General features: G+C 40.6%; 1 protein-coding gene across 1 annotated transcript in view; it reads right to left on the reverse strand.

The window, feature by feature from the left end:
• The window catches only part of MAPK8IP2 (mitogen-activated protein kinase 8 interacting protein 2), a 79694-nt gene that overhangs the window by 26815 nt on the left and 32223 nt on the right, over window positions 1–20656 (reverse strand). Inside the window, exons 6-7 of the mRNA XM_033958859.1 lie at window positions 3827–3902; window positions 3089–3261 (exon numbers count right to left, since the gene is read on the reverse strand). Of these exons, the coding sequence (XP_033814750.1) occupies window positions 3089–3261; window positions 3827–3902 (249 nt within the window). The remainder of the gene's footprint in view (window positions 1–3088; window positions 3262–3826; window positions 3903–20656) is intronic.

A 20656-nucleotide genomic window follows, 5' to 3' on the forward strand; every position in this document is an offset into this window, starting at 1 on the left:
AGCAGGGGTCCACAACGCTCTATGCAACAGAAAAAACCAAGTTTGTCTCATAGATGCTGACAACGTACATTTCATCCTCCAAGACCAAATTCGTGGCCATTGAGATGCAGTAATTTTTCATCTCAACAATGTGTCTTGATGGGTATCCTTCCCTCCATTCTTATTCCCCAAGATTTGGGGTTTGAGAGGGAGGAAAAGAAGAGCCAGTATGTTAAGTAGTTTTGAGGCAAATTGTAAATCAGTCTGTTTTATCTAGGTTTCTAGAATTCATGTGTTACTCCTCCACATCCTACCATTTTTTTAAGGATTTTGATAATTACATAATGCTGAAACAATTCACGAGTGACTTTATCAAACATTTTATAACAGATATTGATCTATTTATTAACCAAAGAATCTGTACACGCTGTGCTGATGAAACATGGAATGGTGGCTGAAGGACTTTTAGAACTTTGAAGAAGACACGCAATTTCCAACACCAACATATAAAGATCCTGTGAGGTACATGCTACGACTATAAGATAGCAAGTGAGATGTCTATACCACCCGGTAAAATATTATGAAAAGACCATACAACAAATTAATCTCCAATAAAGTCTCTATACATGCAGCAAGGTCCCGAACTGGTAGATGGAATCAAATTAGTGCATTGAACAAACGTCTTGAGTAGGATCCCAGTTTCGGCATTTGTGGGAAGCCTTCTTCAGGGGACACTTAAATAGATAAATAACCATACATCAAATAAAAATATATAATATGTATTAAAAACATATTTTAAAACATAATACATATTAAAACACAAATAAATAAAACCAGATATAAACATACAAAGATATGAAATATTTTAATATTACTCAATAAAAGATCAAGGAAATAGATATAAAGCATAAGAAGTATACTGGTGCAACAAAAAAATCTACTATCAAACATTTTTGAATTTTTTTTATGGATGATTTCAGTATTAAACAGAATGAGTTTAGTCTAAAAAGAAAGATATTCTGAAAGATGATAAAAACCAAATAAGTGAATCATTTAGGACGTACATGGTACAAAAGTCATTAGTGAGGGAAAAAGGAGGTGCTGCAAATGGACCATCCAGAAAGTGAAACGTCAGCATTCTAAAACCGTAATATAAAATAAGGCTTATCACACCTGACATTGACCCACTCTTTTATAAGGCACACTATGCATTTTTAGCACGCGCTAAATCTACGTGCATGCTAAACACTAACACGTCCATAGACTAACATGCACGTGTTAGCGGTTAGCGCATGGTTAGCGTGCGTTAAAACGCTTAGCGCGCCTTTGTAAAAGGGCCCCTGAATGTCACAAAAATCGCTGCAAAATGTTATCTTAGAGAAGATAGTTCAGATCTAAATAAGTCCTTTGTAAAACTTCCGGACACTCTGCCATTTAAGAAAAAGAAGATGATACTTTGATACTTAACTTTTGGAAGTCAATATTAATTAATACCATACTGGAGGCATCAATTCCATTGACGTATGAGGTAAGTTATATGTGGAACGTTATTACATGTTAAGCCCCCCATGGACCACTGTAAATGCAGGCTTTTCCTAATTATGACCGGGATAGCCATGGAAATGATTACTCAAAATTGGAAGAATTGGGATTGCCTTAGTTTTCCTTTCTGATGGGTGAGTGGGTGAGCTTATGCTTACCTTATAAGTATGAGAAAATGAATGCTGACTTGCTGGGGCATAATAAGATATTCAAATTGGTTTGACGTCTTTTATAGATTTGCTATAGTTGTCCTTTATCTTTATCCTTATTTTCCGTTGTTTTTCAACCACACATCCAGGGGGGGTGGGAGCAAGAGGGTGGTATATCTTTTGTTTTGGTATTATTCCTGATGGTAATGATGGGTGGGGGAGGGAATTTTTATCTTTTGTATAGATTCTGATTGTTTATAAGTGCTTATTTGATTATTATTATTTGTATGTAAATTGTATTGCACTTTTTGTTGGCATTAAAAACTAAATAAAGTTTAAAAGAAAAAAAGAAAAAGAAGATGAAGATGAAGATGAAGTATAAGCAAAAAAAAACCAAACATATTAGCAATAAGCAAATGACAGTCAGAGCCTGTGGATGGTAAAATATCACCAAAAAGGTTACAGAACTTATAAAAGAAATAGATGGCAAATAATAAAAAAATAAGCAGCAAGTAATATTAAAATGTTTTATATCTTTTAATGTTTATATCTGTTTTTAAAATGCTGTTTTATTTATGTTTTAATATGTTTTTAATAGGTTTTATATTTTTTATTTGATGGATGGCTTTTATTTGATGTGTCTTTATTTGATGTACGATTATTTATCTACACTTTCCCCTCCGCACTCGTGGTGATAGGGGAACAGCAAGGAAGCAAATACAGAAAAACCGTGAATAACTTTTTGTATGTTATTTGAGGTTTTTCTGTAAAAAAAACCAAAACAAACCCCTACAAAAGACACAAAAACGCGAATAACCTGACCTACAAATGTAGCAATTTTCTCTGTACAATATTGGGAGCATCAATTTTCTCTGTGAATCGCTGGGAGCAGCGATTTCCTTTGATGTAAATTTGGGGGGCGGAGTCTGGGAATGAAAAACCGCGAATAACCATAACCACGGTTAACGAAACCGTGAATACAGAGGGGGAAGTGTATTTAACACCCCCCCTTCTACAAAGCTGCGCGGTAACAGCCCCAAAGCCCATAGAGATTTAAAGGGCTTCGGGGCTGTTGCCGCATGACTTTGTAGAAGAGGGGGTAAGTATCCCTGAAGAAGGCATCCCACAAACGCCGAAACTGGGATCCTAGTCGGGAAGTTTGTTCAATGGACTAATTTGATTCCACCTACAAATTCAGGATTTTGGTACATGTATAGAGACTTCATTGGAGATTAATTTGATTTATGGTGTTTTCATAATAAATTACCAGATGGCATAGACATCTCACTTGCCTTCACTTTGTTGTACTTTCATACTTTAAGGCAAGATGCACAGAGGTCAACAGAATCATCATGTTTATCCCATGGCAAGGCTATGACAGCGCTGTTTGTTGTACAGTTCAGGAGAACCTTTCGTACCTGTGACTTCCTTTGTCTGGCTGACCACCTCATGTGCATAGAAAGCTGGGAAGATTCCTTTCTCTCCAGTCCGCATGTTATAACCTCTGTACCAATAATCATCTTCTTCAATTTCCACCAATAATGGATCATCAACATCCAGTTCCAGTTCATCCTCATGTCGAGGAATGAACCTGAGGGAAAACAAGGGAAAGGAAAGAATAAAGAATAGGAGGAAGAGAGTTCACGTAGAAAGAAAATGAAGTAAAGAATGAGTAGAGAGGGAAGCCAAGAGTGAGAGCAAGAGAATGAAAGCACAAGAAAGGAAGAAAGGATGTGAGGGAAAGAGAAGAAATAGGGGAATAAAAATAGGAAATGGGAAAGAGAATAAGAGGATATGTTGAGACAGAAATAAAATGCATGCAGGAACGACAATAAAGAAAAGACAAAAAAAGGAGAGATGAAGATATAATGCAAGGAAGAAATAGAGGCAAGAAGGATACAAGAATGACAAGAAGACAAAAGGCAAAAGATAAAGCAAACAAGAAGAAAGGAAAACAGCAAGGACATAATTTTTTTAAAGAAAATAAAAGGGACAGAGATACAGATGCACAAAAGACAATAAAAAGGCGAGAGAAAAAACAACCAAAAACAACAGTAAAGAGAAAATAGTGATTAAAATAAGATCAGAGTAATGAGATATATTACGTCAAAGTGTCTACGTATCAGAGAAAAAGACAAATTGGCTGCTCAACTTACCTGAATACAGCTCTGTGTGTCTGCTCCCTTTCTTCTCCATTTATCACACAGGAAAATAGCCCAAAGGACTCAGTACCTAGAAACCAGACAACATAACATTGTATTACGGTACATAGCCTTACTGTGACGAGCAAGAACGGGAGAGTGGTGCTCTTACTGTGACACCAAAACACACCATATCAAAAAGGCTCCACAGTCCCTTTGATTTTTGATCTTCCACTTTTCCTTCAATGCTCCCCTCTCTGCCTGGCATATGAACCAGCTCTGTGGTTGTTGTAGATGCCTGAGCACCCCCAACACTGAACAAACTCTTTGACTGTATCCAGGGAGAGAAAATTTCCATACGGTTTAGCATCCTCAATTTTGAAAACTTAGCTCCTTTGCTTCTTGGTATACTGCTGCAGTCACTGAAAGGATGAGGGGGTGCTGTCAGTGACAGGGTAGATGTCCAGGGTTCTTACTTTGACATTCAACAATGAAAACCCCTGTAACAACCGGGTAAGGGGGCTAAGATTATTTTTTTGGTACTCCGAACTAAGGGATACTGTCAATGACAGGACAGGAGTCCAGGGTGATTACTTTGATTCTCAACAGTGATTCTCAACAACTGTCACAAGTATAATCTTACTGTGGTACACAGCACTGAGTGTCAGAGGGGGCAAGATTTGTACTGTGATATGCAAAAAAAGGAGAACAAAGATGTAAAGCTTTCACTGTGATACATAACACTGAAGGATGCTATTGGTTAGTGTTGCCAGATTTTACATTCGTAAAATCCAGACCCCCTAGACCCACCCCCCAGGACCACCCATCTCCACCCTGTTACACCCCAGTTCTGCCCCTAATCCCACCCTAGCCCCTCCCCTAATGCCTGCGCTGGTCGGGCAGGAGGGCATCTGCGCATGCGCAATCACAATAGCTCTACTTCTTAGATATCACTGGCTCAAAAAACCTCCAGAATGTTGTGGAAAATAACGAGGATGATATAACTAAACAGACACCAATTAGTAGCCCCTTCCAAAGGGAAGCTACAGGAGGGATGAACAGAAGCAACTCACCTAAGCTCCATTGCCCTGAAGAAGTGGCAGGCAGCCATGAAATGCGGGTTCCCCATTGGAAGGGGCTACTAATTGATGTCTGTTTAGTCATATCACCCTCGTTATCTTCCACAACGTTCTGGAGTTTTTTTTGAGTGATATCTAAGGAGTAGAGCTATTGTAATTGCTCTCTTCATGTCTGAGGCTTTTTCCTCTATTAAAGATTGATTTTCTGTGGAGTTGTTTTTTCATAGAAGTTGAGTTTTCTTTCTCCATTCCTTTTGTTGAAAGTTATTTGATAGTACATCAGGTAGATCTCTTGCATCTTCTTCTATAAAGACCAAAGCAAAAAATTCATTCAGTATCTCTGCAAGGCCCTATCCGCCCTGAGCACTCCTTTTGCTCCTTGATCATTCAAAGGCCCTAAGGATTCCCTAACAGGTTTTCTGCTTCTGATGTATCTAAAAAAGTTGTTACTATGTGTTTTTGCGTCTTTGGCATTCTTTATCAATGCTTTGCATCTAATTTGTCAGTACTTATGTCTCTTCTTATTTTCTTTATTTGGATCCTTTTTCCATTCTTCAAAGGATGTTTTTTAGCTCTAATAGCCTCTTTCACTTTACCTTTTAACTACGGCGGCTCTCATTTCTCTTCTTTCCACCTTTGTTAATACGTGGAATACATCTGGTCTGGGCTTCCAGAATGGTATTTTTAAATAATGTTCATGCTTGGTTTACAGTCCTAACTTTTGCAGGCTCTAACTCTGTGAATGGTAAGCCAGTGAGGCAGGCTTTTGGCACCCTAAGCCAGTGCCTCACCTGATGTTGTAGTGCAATAAAGTCCCAGTTGAAGCATCTCTCTCATCTGTGCTTTTGTTGACTGTGATATTTCATAGGAGGTGTTTCTCTTCTCTTTTTTTTTTTTTGTTTGCTTTGGGAAGATTGGATGGGTCATCTAAATGGTAGTTAAGCCTCCTCCTCTTGAATTGGGGAAAGCCAGGGAGCTGTAAACACTGCTTCCATAATATCCTCAGTTCTTCCCTGACCATGGAAGGAGAATGAGGCAGCACTGCTAAGCCCACTGTAGCCATTACTGAAACTCTAGCATCTCATTCCGTAAAAATGGAATATCCATATTTCAGCTTTCCTGGTTTGTGAGCTCATTCATCATACAAGTTTATTTATTGGGATTTATTAACTGCCTTTTCATGACGGAATTCACCCAAAAGCAGTTTACAATCCATTTGTCTATTACTCTATATCAAAATGGACAATAGTACACAAAGAGAAATCTTCTAATTAAAATAAGTATAAAATATGTTCCTCATTTTCATAAAGTAGTTTTTACTAATACAAAAGCATCTGTGCTACAAGCAAAGTACCTCATCAACAAAGAATTAATTGCTTCAATGTAATTTAAGGGCAAATACCAGTTTTTTTCCCCAAACTCTAAATAGGAGGTGGGAGAACACTTAGTAATAAAGTAGGCATTCATAATGGACAAACTAATAATAAACAAAACACACAAGTAAACCAAAACAGTTTAAAAGTTCACCTCAAAGCTTCAACACTAAAGCTGGAACAACAAAAAGTTTTGATTCATTTTCAGATTTTTTTGGGACATCTTTATAATTGTCGGGCATTCTTTTTTTATTATTATTTTAACTTAAGCTTATTAAAGTTTTCCATATGATAAACAATCCTTTTTTGTTGTTCATTTCAGATCTTCATTTTATAAAATACCTCTTAATGCACATTAAATCTTTTCAGCATGTGGAAATCAATTACACTGCATTACATTGTTGGCTAATGCTCATTAAATGAGTTTTGCATGCACTCCATTTAAGGTGCATTAATGAAGGTACATTTCTATCACACCGCTTGCATTGAGTGTGGAACAAAAACCGTAGGAAGTCTCTGAGATCCCCAGGAACCTTTTATTGAATTCATGTGCTTTTTAGCCCCATTCTGCTCAGAAGAGAGGACGTGGAAGAAGGGGAAAACCTTCCTGATACTGAAGAACTTTAAGCTGTATGCCTCCACACACCACAGTGGTCCATCTAGCCCAGTACCCCCTCTTCATGAAGGCCAATCCAGGTCACAAGTACCTGCCAAAACCCCAAAAAGTAGCAGCACTTCCTGCCACCGAACCAAGGCAAAATGCACAGCTCATTGATTAATGTCACCTTTCCTGTCAGTGTGTGAGTGGTAAGTTAAATAGCACCGGTCCCAGTACAGACCCCTGCGGCACTCCACTGTTTACTCTCCTCCATTGAGAAAAATGGCCATTGAACTTTACCCTCTGTTTTCTATCCGATAACTATGCAGCTATAACAGGAGAATGTGAGAGCTTTGGAAAGAGACGGTATCGCTGTGCTGCTCTGCTGAAAATAATACCTTTATATCAGTGGTCTCAAAGTCGCAGCCTAGGGGCCACATGCAGCCCGTCAGGTACTATTTTGAGGCCCTCGGTATGTTTATCATAATCACAAAAGTAAAATAAAACAGTTTTTTGATCATATGTCTCTTTAGCTATAAATTACAATATTATTATTAAGACTTGGCCAAAAGGAAAGATTTATAAACTATAAAGAGTTTTACCTCATGCAAAATTGTCATTTCTTTAATAAGACATTAACTATTTTTTTCTGAGGCCTTCCAAGTACCTACAAATCCAAAATGTGGCCCTGCAAAGGGTTTGAGTTTGAGACCACTGGCCTATAGGAAGAGGAGATGCAAATGTTAAGAGCCTTAGCCAATAGGGAGAGGAGGAGATAGTGGATGCTGTGGATAGGCCATTTGGCCTTTATCTGCCATCATGTTACTATGTTTCCATAACCATAAAGTTCTATAACATCACAATGCAGGTGTAAAGAGCCTTAGCCTATAGCAGTGGTCTCAAACTCGCAGCCCGCCAGGTACTATTTTGAGGCCCTTGGTATGGTTATCATAATCACAAAAGTAAAATAAAACAGTTTCTTGATCATATGTCTCTTTAGCTATAAATTACAATATTATTATTAAGACTTGGCCAAAAGGAAAGATTTATAAACTATAAAGAGTTTTTACCTCATGCAAAATTGTCATTTCTTTAATAAGACATTAACTATTTTTTCTGAGGCCCTCCAAATACGTACAAATCCAAAATGTGGCCCTACAAAGGGTTTGAGCTTGAGACCACTGCTTTATATGAATGTCTATTGAATGAAACAGAGTCAAGGCAGAATACTAAAAGACATTTTTTCCTGTGTAGAGCAAAAGTGAATTATAATGATAATTGCCTGCATGTGGGAGTATGATGGAAATTTTATACTGAAACAAAGATTTAGCACTTAGAAAATGTCTTATGGAGATTAAAGCAAACTAGCTTAGAGGAAGGAGCTGTCTGGCTAAGAGAAAACTGTGGCCTTTGCTACTGTTGTAGAAAGAGGAAGATAGGTACTTCCTTGCCTTCCTTTTGAGGAACAGGCTTGTGTATTGTGTATGTTTGTAATTATTTTGGTGGTACTGACTTCATTGATTGGATGTGAATGCTAGCATAAACATCTAACAGAGGAAATTATTTTGGAAAGCAGGGATCTGGAAATGTATTAAGCACAGATTTGCTGTGGGACCGAAGATCTTGATGTAAAAGATTTTAATGAAAGTCTTCACAAATAAAAGCAATGCTGATCAATTAATCCATATAATGCACAGTAAACAGATTGTGATCTGAATGTACTAATTGATCAGCATTGTTTTTATTTGTGAAGTTTTGCTTTTTTCTTGGTTTTCCCTTTTCCCTGTGGAACAATTTGGTGAATTCCCAAAGGAGGAGCCTTATGCATCTGGGCCAATCAGAGCCTTAGGCCCCTCCCCACATGCAACCGGGGCTCTGATTGGCCCAGAAGCATAAGGCCCCTCTTATGCGTGGGACTTTATGCATCTGGGCCAATCAGAGCCTCAGGCCCCTCCCCAGATGCATCCGGGGAGGGGCCTAAGGTTCTGATTTGTAATGTTCATGTTTTCCTATGTTATATTTCAGTGTCATCAATAAACAGTTCAAAACTAAAGAAGGAACCCATGTTTAGGAGAGAAGTATAATTTTGGTATTAATTAGGGTTGCCAGATTTTCCAATCGGAAAATCCGGATCCCCCTAGACCCGTTCCCAGGCCCTTCCAGTTCCGCCCGTCCCTGCCCTAATCTTGCCCCCAGTCCCACCCAAGCCCTGCCCCCTTCTGCCCGCTCTTGTCCGCCGCTCCTCACTGCCTGCTCTTGTCCACAAATCATGTCGGCCAGGGAGGAAATTTGCGCATGTGCGGATGTCACGCGATGACATCGCACATGCGCAGACTTCCTCTCTGTCCAACGCAATTTGAGGAGGCTATTCAAAACCCAGACAAAATGCCAGGTTTTGAAAAGTCATCCGGATCCCAGAATATGGCCTTAAAAGGAGGGCATGTCCGGGGAAATCCAGACGTCTGGTAACCCTAAGATTAATGACAATACATACAGTATACCAGGGATCTCAAAGTCCCTCCTTGAGGGCCGCAATCCAATCGGGTTTTCAGGATTTCCCCAATGAATATGCATGAGATCTATTTGCATGCACTGCTTTCATTGTATGCTAATAGATCTCATGCATATTCATTGGGGAAATCCTGAAAACCCAATTGGATTGCGGCCCTCAAGGAGGGACTTTGAGACCCCTGCAGTATACTGATCATTACCTATCTGATACTGTGATTTCTGTTATATAATTGTTTACTGTATTTTCACGCATATAACGCACGCGTTATACACGATTTTACAAACCGTGCATAACCATGCACGTTATACACTTGAGCGCGTTGTACATTTTTTTTTTACATAGTTCCCCCCCCCCCGACATCCGATTCACCCCGCAGGACCGCTCGCACCCCCACCCCGAAGGACCGCTCGCACCCCCACAGCCTCCCCACCCCCCCATCATGGAGAAGCTGCCTACCGTTGTCCTGCTGCTTCCTCTGCCGGCGGTCCCGCCCCTTCTCTGAGCCCTGTGTCTGCACTGCTTCCTCTTCCGGCGGTCCCGCCCTTTCTCTGACGATTGAAACATAGGTGCCCATCAAGAAAGCATGATTCGGCAGCAGATTCCCAGGGTGGTGCAGCGTGCTGAGCTCCAGGAATGTCAATTTCGGGTTCTCCATCGGGGTTATATCTCCCAGAAACAGGTCTTTCATTTTGGGTGTGCCCCTACCTCTACTTGCCTGAAATGTCGCCGGGTTGATAATTCTTTGGCGCATGGTCTGTGGTCGTGTGCTACTATTGGCTGGAGGTCCGGTGTTATTTGGAATCTTTGGTGGGTTATGCACTCCCCTCGACGGTGGAAGGGATTCTTTTTATGGCTACCGGCCATCTGGGAGGGCTTTCTGCAGGCGACTGTTTGCTTATTCATAAGGGTTATATTGTGGGGAAGAAATGCATTCTCAATCACTGGCTTCAGGACTCCCCACCCACCATCTGGTATTGGCGCAATAAATTCCATCTTTTAATGGTATGGGAATCTATGTCCGCTCGGTTTTCTCGAGTAAGCTTTTTCTGTCAGTTTGGGCCTCCTATTTGGATACTTTACCCCCTATGATAAAAAGCCAGGTGGTCAATCGCTTGCGGAAGCCAGTAGTTCTTTTCTTGCCAATGGATTGAGGGTGGGGTCTTGGGGGGTGGGGGGGTTGTAGTGGTGGGAGGTATCTGGGTTGGGGAAGGGTGGGCGGGGTTCCTTTTGGGGTGAGGAATGGTTGGATCCAGGCTATCAGAACACAGGCCTGGACTCTCCCTGTATTCATGGTTCTTCTGTTGGTCGTTTGATACTTGTTCTGCATTGGAAAATGTGATTTCTGCTTCCTGCGTGTATTTTGTCTTTTGAATAAACAGTTTACAAAAAAAAAAAAAAAGAAAACGTGATTCTGCAACTAGGCGCCTCAAAAATTTTAGGCGGCCTTCAAAAAAAAAGGCGCTATGCAAATTAGGCATGGGCGTGGCTACGTGTTAGGCGCCTTGTCGCAGAATCGCCGCTCTTAAGCGTGCTTAAGCGCTCAGCTAGGCGCCTAACTTTTAGTTGGGCCTAGAGCTGGCCTATTTCTTGGGCGCCTCCAAAATAGGTACCGCTCAGCGTGATTCATTAAACAGCACCCAATTGTACTTGAATTGCGCTGAACAGAGCCTAACTTTTGGGCGCTTCTTATGGAATTTGACCTTAAGTGCCTTGCCCAGGGTCACAAGGAGCAGCGCGGGTTTGAACCCACAACCCCAGGGTGCTGAGGCGGTAGCTTTAACCACTGCACCAAACTCTCCATGCCCTGCCCTGTCATCTAAAAATTCACAAGTCAATACTTAAAATTTGTGGTCAGCATTTCTTTTACATATCTGCTGTGGTGTTTAAACATATACCTGTAATCATTTTGAATGAGGTGTGGTAAGACAGTGGAATAATTTTTCACTGTTGTGGGATCTTGTAAACATATACCTGAACATTCAGGAATGGCCAATGTCTAGATATCAAGTTTCAAGTTTATTGTGACTTGATATACTGATTTTACATACCAAAGCGGTTTACATCTTTACAATATTAAAAATTAATTAAAAACCTGGGGGATAGACAAACAGACCAATACTGACAATTAAAAAAAAAAAAAGAAGTAGGATTGAAACAAAAGGACAAAGGGATATGGTGGCCACTGCTATAATTATTTACATAATGGTTGTTTTCAGCGGTGATGGGATAATCGCGCACCAGACGCCAGTGCGCCAACAATCCAGCGCCGACAATTCAGCGCAAGACAGAAGCGCGCGAGAGAAAAAATAATTTTTAAAGACCTCCGACTGGGGGTTTGGGGTGGCAACCAGCCCCACTTTATTGATTAGTGTTCGCGCTGCTGTTGCAGGGGGTGTGGGGGGGTGAAACCCCCCACATTATAGAGAAAACGGAACTTTTCCCGAAAAAATCAGAAAAAGTTCCGTTTTCTCTATAATGGAGGTTTCCAACCCCCCAAACTCCCCTCCAAAAGCAGCGCAAACACTAACCAATAAAGTGGGGGGGTTGCCACCCCAAACCCCCCCGTCGGAGCTCTTTAAAATTTACTTTTTCCCCGCGCGCTTCTGTTTTGCGCGCCACTGACTATGAACCATTTTCAGCACCAAGACTTGGATAACTTTAGACGCATCAAAAAGCTAAATATTGTCATTATCCAGGGTTCGATTTCAATTTCCAAACCCAGATCTTTTATTTTCTCTTGCCCTAGGTCTTCCAGAGAGTGACACTATCCCCCTGTTTTACTAAGGTGCGCTAACCAGCGTGCACTAAACGCTAACGCATCCATAGACTAACATGCACGCGTTAGCGTTTAGCACACGCTAATCGGTCAGCGCACCTTAGTAAAAGAGGGCCCAAATGTCGCTGCTATCCGGATAAGTGTGGCGCAGTGGTTAGAGCTACAGCCTCGGCGCCCTGAGGTCGTGGGTTCAAAGCCTGCGCAGCTCCCTGTGACCCTAGGCGAGTCGCTTAATCCCCCACTGCACCGCCGATGAACATTTTGGAGTTGGGCCTAGTGCCGCTGAAGAATTACATCTTTCACCTCTTATGGAGTCAGTTAAGTAATTTGCTTGATCAAGTGGTTTAAGTTTTGTTTTGTTTCTTGTGAACATTTCTAGAGTAGGACATCTCTTTCCTGGTTTTTGGAGTGACTATTGAAATAATTTTTTGTTAACGTATTGTGTGTCCATTTTTGGGTTTTTTTAGGGACACTTTGTTTGTTCCTGTATAAATAGGTTTTTTACAAGTGTCCTTTTTTTCTGATACCACCCGTCGATGATAGGTATCTGTGCTGCAAAAAAACATAGCATTTTGGGGCTGCTATGCTGTTTTCTATGCTCGTTCAGAAAAGAAGTAAAGACGCTACTTTTCAAGAAATTCCTGCAAATGACTTAATACCGCTAGCTCCTTCCCACTTCCACTTCCCAATACCTTCCCAATTCCCCAAAGCAACCTCATCTACTCTTTATCTCCTCTAGAAATTACCAGATATCTTCTTGTAATATGTTTTTTGTAATTCTTTTGTAATCCGCCTTTACCGCAAGGCGATGGCGGAATAGAAATCTCTAATGTAATGTAATTATTGTTACATCACTCTGATAGCAGGAAAGGATTTAACTAAAGACTAGAAGTATTACACACTGGTTCTGGATTAATTATCTTGTATAAGTGTATCCCCTTTTTTGTATGTTTAATGTTTTATGTAAGTTACATATTGCTTTGAGTAATGCTTAGTTAACATAGTTTATTCACGTATAATGTCCCTAGATATATACTGTTGACTTGGATGCTGCTCAATGTTTTATATTGTCTAATGTCTTCAACCTAACTGTGGATGTACTTAAGTAACCTGTTCTGATCTCCTGGGGAGAACGGGCTAAAAAAACCATAAATAAATGAAATATGGTAACACGACATAGTGAGATATCATTGAAAGATCATTTAAAGCCAGTCACAACTGGTCTTCTTTATTTTCAGACCACTTTTGAAGTGCAAGCCAGTGTTCGCTCAAATTTTCTCTATGGTGTAAGTTGATGCAGCCTCCTTCCGGGCCCATTTTTTTAATACTGCCCTCTTCTCCACAAACTGTTTCTTCCATACGGCCGCTGGCAGACCACCACTAAGGACCCAAGCTGTCTCTTCTCAGTTTCCGTCTCCTTTCCCGTCATATCCATCCCTTCTCACTTCTTCTAAGGTTTTCTCACATTTCTTATCCCCCTGTAACAGTGTGAGCGTTTGGGTTTCACTTGCACATCTGGAAGTGGTTTTTGCATTCCGCTGTTTTGGTGAATTGCTCAGTTTGTGGATTACTGCCTGCTGTTTGTCAATCTCAGAGGATTTATAATAACTCTTGATGAAGACACATTGTTTATGTGTCGAAACACTAGCCGTGTTGAGCAGAGCTGTAATCTGCTTTATGTGATTCTCCAATAAAGATTGTGTGTTCCTAAGGAAGGACTATCCTTTCATCCTCACTTTTTTCTGCTTGTGCATCTACTACGTGGGGTATGACTTTTTTGTTGCTCCCCTATATCTACCCTCCCTTCCCTTGCTCCCCCTCCCCTTCTCTCTCTACGTCCCCTCACCTGCCTCGTCTTCGAATGCCTATAATTTTTATGTCCTGTAACTTTACTGTGAATGTCAATTGTGACCCTTTCTGAGCTTCTGGGAGAATGGGATAGAAATCTAAATAAATAAATTTTATACATAGTAACTCCAATCCAGGATTTTCTAACTGCTCCAGCTGAAGCTTCCAGTGCAGCAGCAAAACTTTTATCTTTCCACTCTTACTCTTTCTTGTCTGCTGTTCATTCAGAAGCTGGAAACTAAAATTAAACTACTTGGCGTTATCATCTATAGAGATCTCTCTTTTCACGAACATATTAGCTCCGTAGTAAAAGTCTGCTTCTATAAACTTCGCATTATCAGATCATTAATATCCATTCTAAATACTGACTCTATTACCATATTAACCCACTCTTTAGTAATTTCTCACTTAGACTACTGCAACTCGCTCCTCAATGGCCTTCCACAAAAAGAATTACGACGCCTTCAACTGATACAAAATACCGCAATAAAACTTATCTACAAAAAAACCAAATACGATCATGTCACTCCTCTCCTAAAGGAAGCCCACTGGCTTCCAATTTCTTATCGTATCACTTACAAAATTATTCTACTCACTTTCAAAATCAGACTCTTACATCAACCTACATTCCTCGATAAACTTCTTATTCCTCAAAGTTCCACTCGTACATTACGATCATCCGACCAAAAACTTCTCTATATTCCATCTCTCAAAGATTTTTATTATACACGCAAATCAAACTTCGCTATAACAGCCCCTACCTTATGGAACTCACTTCCACAATACCTCCGCGACGAACAACAACTAGTCAAATTCAAGATCAATCTAAAGACTTTCTTGTTTCGAGATGCTTTTAATCAAACCTAAAAGCATCTTCTCTCTCTTCCTTCGGTCAGCATACTTCCATTATCTTAATGTTTCCCTCCCTTTTGTTCAATCCTCCCCCCCACTCTCTCCTTTTCATCTATACAATGTAACTTTTTCCCCTTCCGCTGTTACTGCCCTCACACTCCAGTTCGTCAAGTCTTTGTCATTTATGTTTAACTTAAGACATCTTTTTGCACATACTGCTACTTTTAATGCTTGTTTTTTTTTTTTTTTTTTTATTATAATTTTATTGTAAACCGGCCAGACAATTGTTTGATGGTCGGGATATTAAAAACCAATAAACTTGGAAACTTGGTCTTGTATCAGACCCCCTAGCTCCTGCTCCCTGCACTGTTTTCCTTGCCTGCTCTGATCTTAGCAGCAAACTTCAGTTTCTATCAGAAGTTTTTCTCCTTGAATCAACAACTTCTCTACAGCTGCAATCACTGTGATTAATTAAGGCAGCTCTCTAACTTACGCCTTCCCTTCTCTCAGGGCTGCAATTCACACACAAGCTGTGTCTGCTGGTCAGGTGCATACAGCAGCATAATTAAACTTGTCAGTACTCTGTGTATTTGTAGCTTAAACTCACAGGGAAAAAAATCCTGCTTATCCAGCACTGACTAAACTTCTTCAGCTCTCTGACTTGAGGCAAAGCTAATCATCTTATCCCGTTTCAAAAACCTAATTCCCTGTACCTAGGTCTGGATCTCTGGAAGTTTGTGGATTGTCTCTTGTTTCAGAGGCAAAAATCACCAAACTGACACCATATGTAATTGGGGTTTGGGTTTTGGAAATGTGAGCGCACAGTTAGACACAAGCAGCAATACTAAAAAAAAATTTTTTTTTTAAATGTTTTTATTGACTCAAAACAAACTCCCTGAATCCTGTTACCTCACAGAATTAAGCACACTGGAAAACAGTCTTTTGGCTTAACAGACAAAAGTCTTGAGCTGAGCCTGGAGCTGGTAATACCACACCCCAAACACAGACTGCAACAAGACTTCCTCAAAACAGGTAGTGAGATCTGGTCTTAGCGAGACCTTAGAACAAGGCTCACAAGAAATTTGACTTACCTCAGCCAAGCAGAATGCAAGGAGTATGCTGGGGCCACTTCTTCTGGGAAGCCTCGTGCTCTGTGACATCTTCCCCTGGGACCTCCTAACCGATTGAGTCCCACCCACCATGACTCAGCAGGACTTCCCTTCCTCCACCAAGGTGGCTTACTCTTGCCTTCTGTACACTAGCAGCCTCTGCTGTACAAAGGCATAATTGCAATATTAGTGAGGGAGTATACCTCACTCCCTCACACACACACTCCACTTTCTTCTAGTACCCTTGCATTTCTTTGCAAATGCAATGGGATATTCACATGGGTGAGGCATATAACTTTACCCTTTCATATCCATATGTAATGGCCCCCTTCTCATTCGTATCCTTTGCTATCAACAGAACTCCATTTCTCTTTTCCCCAGCAGCCATTTTCCTGCCTTCATCCTCTGCCTTTTCCCACATCTCCATCATCTGCCTCCTGCCCAAGGTGTCTAGACAGAAGTATTTGAGGAAGGACAACAAGTGCAAAACCAACATGACATTTCCCTTGTCATGCCTATCCTCACAGAAAGACCCATATCTTTCAGTTGATAGGACAAAAATTTTCCATGCAAAAATGAAACCCCTGGCCAGTTTCAACCACTTAGTGATAAATATTCTGCCAGCGGCAGTGAGCATTTTGCTGACCACCACCAGCGTTAATCCCAGATCCACTGCCAGGCCACGTTTGGGCTTCGGCACTGAATATTCAATTTAGGCAGTGCTGAACACGTCGCCAATTAAGTCGATGTTCAGAACCTAACCAACCATAAAGCTGGTCTAAAAAGATATGAACGTGTTGCAATCCCTCCTCGAGGACCACAATCCAGTCGGGTTTTCAGGATTTCCCCAATGAATATGCTAATAGATCTCATGCATATTCATTGGGGAAATCCTGAAAACCCGACTGGATTGCGGCCCTCAAGGAGGGACTTTGACACCCTTGCATTAGCGAATAAAAATCTTCATTGGTTATTAGTTGAGAGGTAAATTAAGTTTAAATCAGCTTGCAGAGTTCATCGTATAGTACAGACCGACTCTTCAGATAAACTGATTTTACTTTTTTTTCTCATTTGCTTTATTCTTCCACCAGATTATATGATACTTTATTACTACATTTTCCACAGATTAGAGGAGTACGGTATAAACGACAGCTCGACTCCTCTTTTGCTTACGCTGCCATTACAATTTGGAATAATCTACCCGTTTACATTAGGGCGGATATCAATTACTTAAGGTTTCGTAAAAATTTGAAAACTTTTTTTTAGATTGAAGGAGTCTGGGACTGGTTTTCCTAAGTGTTGAACTAAGTTTTCTCTTGAATAAAATGCTGAATTATGTTTAGCTGCAGACCTAACTTATCTCATGTTCTAGCCTGCCTGCACTGGGTGTTTTAGCTTGGGCATTCTAGCTTCTTATGGCTATCTCAGCATAAACGACATGTAACAGAAAGACTGCAGGGCTTAGATAAGTGACCTGCTAGTGACCTGCTAGTGTGAGCTTAGGACCAATGATTGTTAAGAAAAGTAACATGTGAAAAGTTTTTTCTAGAATTCAGTTGTATAGCCAGAAGAATGTATAAATATTTCTGTAACTTCCTGGTTTCAGGACTTCTGAAGCCAGCTTGGGCTCAGGGGTCCATATATGCTGAATAAACATCTGTGCTTTCTTCAAGTCTCTAAGTTTTATGGCTGCCCAAAGTGACCTTTCAAGATGACTTGTTGTAATATTCATGTTATGATGATATTTTAATTATTGATTGCTTTTGTATTTTACCGTAGATTTTAAAGTCTCTTTGAACGTAAATCGCCTTGAACCTTTTTGTGGATTAGATTAGATTAAGTTTATGACTTTGTTTTATGTGGTTATCCTGGCCGGGTAAGTGCTGAATATCGACACTTAACCAACCATGTGCAGACTCCACCTTTGCTGGCCAAGTGCAGACTCTTTCCTCAAAATAGCTGGTTTTCATTTGGGCACTAACTACTAATTTTCAATGGCGATAACTGGTTATGGAATGTTGCAACTCTTTGGGTTTTGGCCAGGTACTAGTGACCTGGATTGGCCCCCATGAGAACAGGCTACTGGGCATGATGGACCATTGGTATGACCCAGTAAGGTTATTCTTATGTTCTTAAATGCCACTGAAAATTAGCAGACTGCTGCGAACAAGCGATTTAACCAGGCAGTGCTATTTCTGGCAGGTGAAATCATTTTGAATATCAATCAGTTAGTAAACTACACGTATTTGATAACATCCTAACTAGGGCAGGATTAACCAATAGGCCAAGTAGGCACGTGCCTAGGGCCCGAAATGGTCAGGGGGGCCCGATGAAGGAGGGCATCAACATTGTTTTTTCCAAACGGCGATGGGCCCCTCCAGCATCAATCGGCAATGCAGGTCCCACCCCGATCGGCAACGCGGCCTCCCCCATCAACGGAAAGTAAGACAAGCAAGCAACGCGGGTAAGAAAGGCAACGGGAACTGTAATTGTGCAAGCGGTGCTGCTTGCCCAAAGCTTCCCTCTGACGCAGCTTCCTGTTTCCACCTGGGCGCATGGTGGGGCGGGGCGGGGCAGGGGGTCCAGTGTACTTGTGTGCCTAGGGGCCCTTGATGAATTAATTCAGACTCATAGTTCAATACCTAGTCCTAAGTCTATTGGATTACTGCAATATCCTCTACCTTTCTTGTCCTACCTACCTAATATAACAACTACAGACCGTGCAGAACACTGCCCTCAGAATGATCTATTCCCTTGGAAAATTTGACCACATCACCAACGCCTTCCTAGACTCACACTGGCTTCCAATACAAGCCCGCATCCAATTCAAACTATACTGTATGTTATTCAAAACCTTAAACGGAACGGCACCCACCCACCTAAACAACCGTCTAAACAGGAACCTCTCAACCAGACAGAGGAGAACCCAATCCCCTTTCTCCTTCCCCCCTTTTAAAGGAACTAAACGCAAAAAGATGTATGACAACTTACTTGCAACACATGCAGCTAAATTGGACCCCTCCATCACCAACCTACTGACAGCATCAACTGACCTCAAGGCTTTCCGCAAAGAAATCAAGACCCTACTATTCAAGAAATTCACCCAAACGTCCTAATCCCTTCCTTTTCCCCTCTCTCCCCCTCTTAGAATCTACTCATCAAAATTGCTTTAGACCTTACGCCTTAATTGTAATTTGTATTTCTCTTCCTGGAAATGTCCAGTTATAGTTCTGATGTAATCCGCTTAGAACTGAAAGGTACAGGCGGAATATAAGCCAGTAATGTAATGTAATGTAATGTAATCCTGCCCTGAAACTAACCAGTGCTTCTATAAAAAAGTTAACAGAATCTCTTGAAAACTTTGCCCCTTTAATACTCACTCATTGTCCACAAAAACTCCCTTAATAAGGAGCCTACCTTTCAGTTCACCATACATGAAAAAGCTATCCAAATTCTGATATCACTTCAATGATAGTAACACAAATTCCTTGCACTGCCAGATATTCTGTGAAGTAAATACAAACCCCGGAAAACAAACACTCTGAACCTAGACAGCAAACATATCATGCCAAAATAACACTAATTCCCAGAAGTCAAACAGCACCAACCCTGCCTAAGAAAAGGTAGCTCTGTAAATATTACACCTGGCTCAAGCAGGCAAATGGAACAAATGTTTAACCAACTTCATCTCAAACGCACTTTTGTACCAAACATTTAGGAAGTCAATAAAAACTTATCTCTTTGACAAATTTCTCTGACCCCACTTCAACCTGATGTACTTCCAAAACACTTCCAGATAAACCTTACTTACCAGACTAAACTTAACATGCCAATGTACACTTCTCCCTCCGTTTTCATGGTGATAGGGGATTAACAGAACCGCAAATACAGAAAAACCGAAAATAACTTTTTCATATGCTATTCTATTTCATATGTTATTTTCATATGTTTTCTATTAAAAACCATCGTGAATGGTGAAACCGCGAATGACATGGTGGGAGACCTGGCCTGTTCCTGAAGGAGAGGCAAAACACGGTGAAGAAAGTGCTGGGAATCAGCGATTTTCTCTGTAAATGCTTGGAATCAGCGATTTCTCTATGCAAGCTGATGTATTTGGGGGAAGGAGCCAGCAAACTACAAACCGTGAATAATTGAAACCGCGATTGCTGAAACCGCGAATACGGAGGGAGAAGTGTAATTTCTAAAGTTCTCTGTAATGTCGCTGTCTGTATACAGGCTCTTCCCTTGTAAACCGCTTAGAACTGTTTGTGGTATGGCGGTATATAAAAAATAAAGTTATTATTATTATTAAAGCACCATTACTCCTCTTGCTGGGAAAACAGAATAAGTTAGATTGCTAAAGATTTCCACAAATTGCAATGAGAAGAAAGACAAAGGAATAATAATAAAAAGAAAAACATAATTAACTATTGCATCCATTAATGTACATTTTAGAAGGGCTAGTTGCATTCGAAATATGCAGAAACTGGTACTTAAAAGCAGAGATGACCAACGTATCCAAGCTGGCAAGATTTTAAATAACAATAGATATATGTAGCAATCTTCAAACAAACCCGACACAGGCCGTGTTTCAGCAACTGCCTGCATCAGGGATTCGCAATCTACAAAACCATACAAGCATAAAAAAATAAATATACAGCAGAAATTGGCACAATCAACAAACATTAAAAAAAAAAG

This window comes from Geotrypetes seraphini, chromosome 9 (assembly GCF_902459505.1).
Source record: "Geotrypetes seraphini chromosome 9, aGeoSer1.1, whole genome shotgun sequence".
NCBI classification, from domain to species: domain Eukaryota; kingdom Metazoa; phylum Chordata; class Amphibia; order Gymnophiona; family Dermophiidae; genus Geotrypetes; species Geotrypetes seraphini.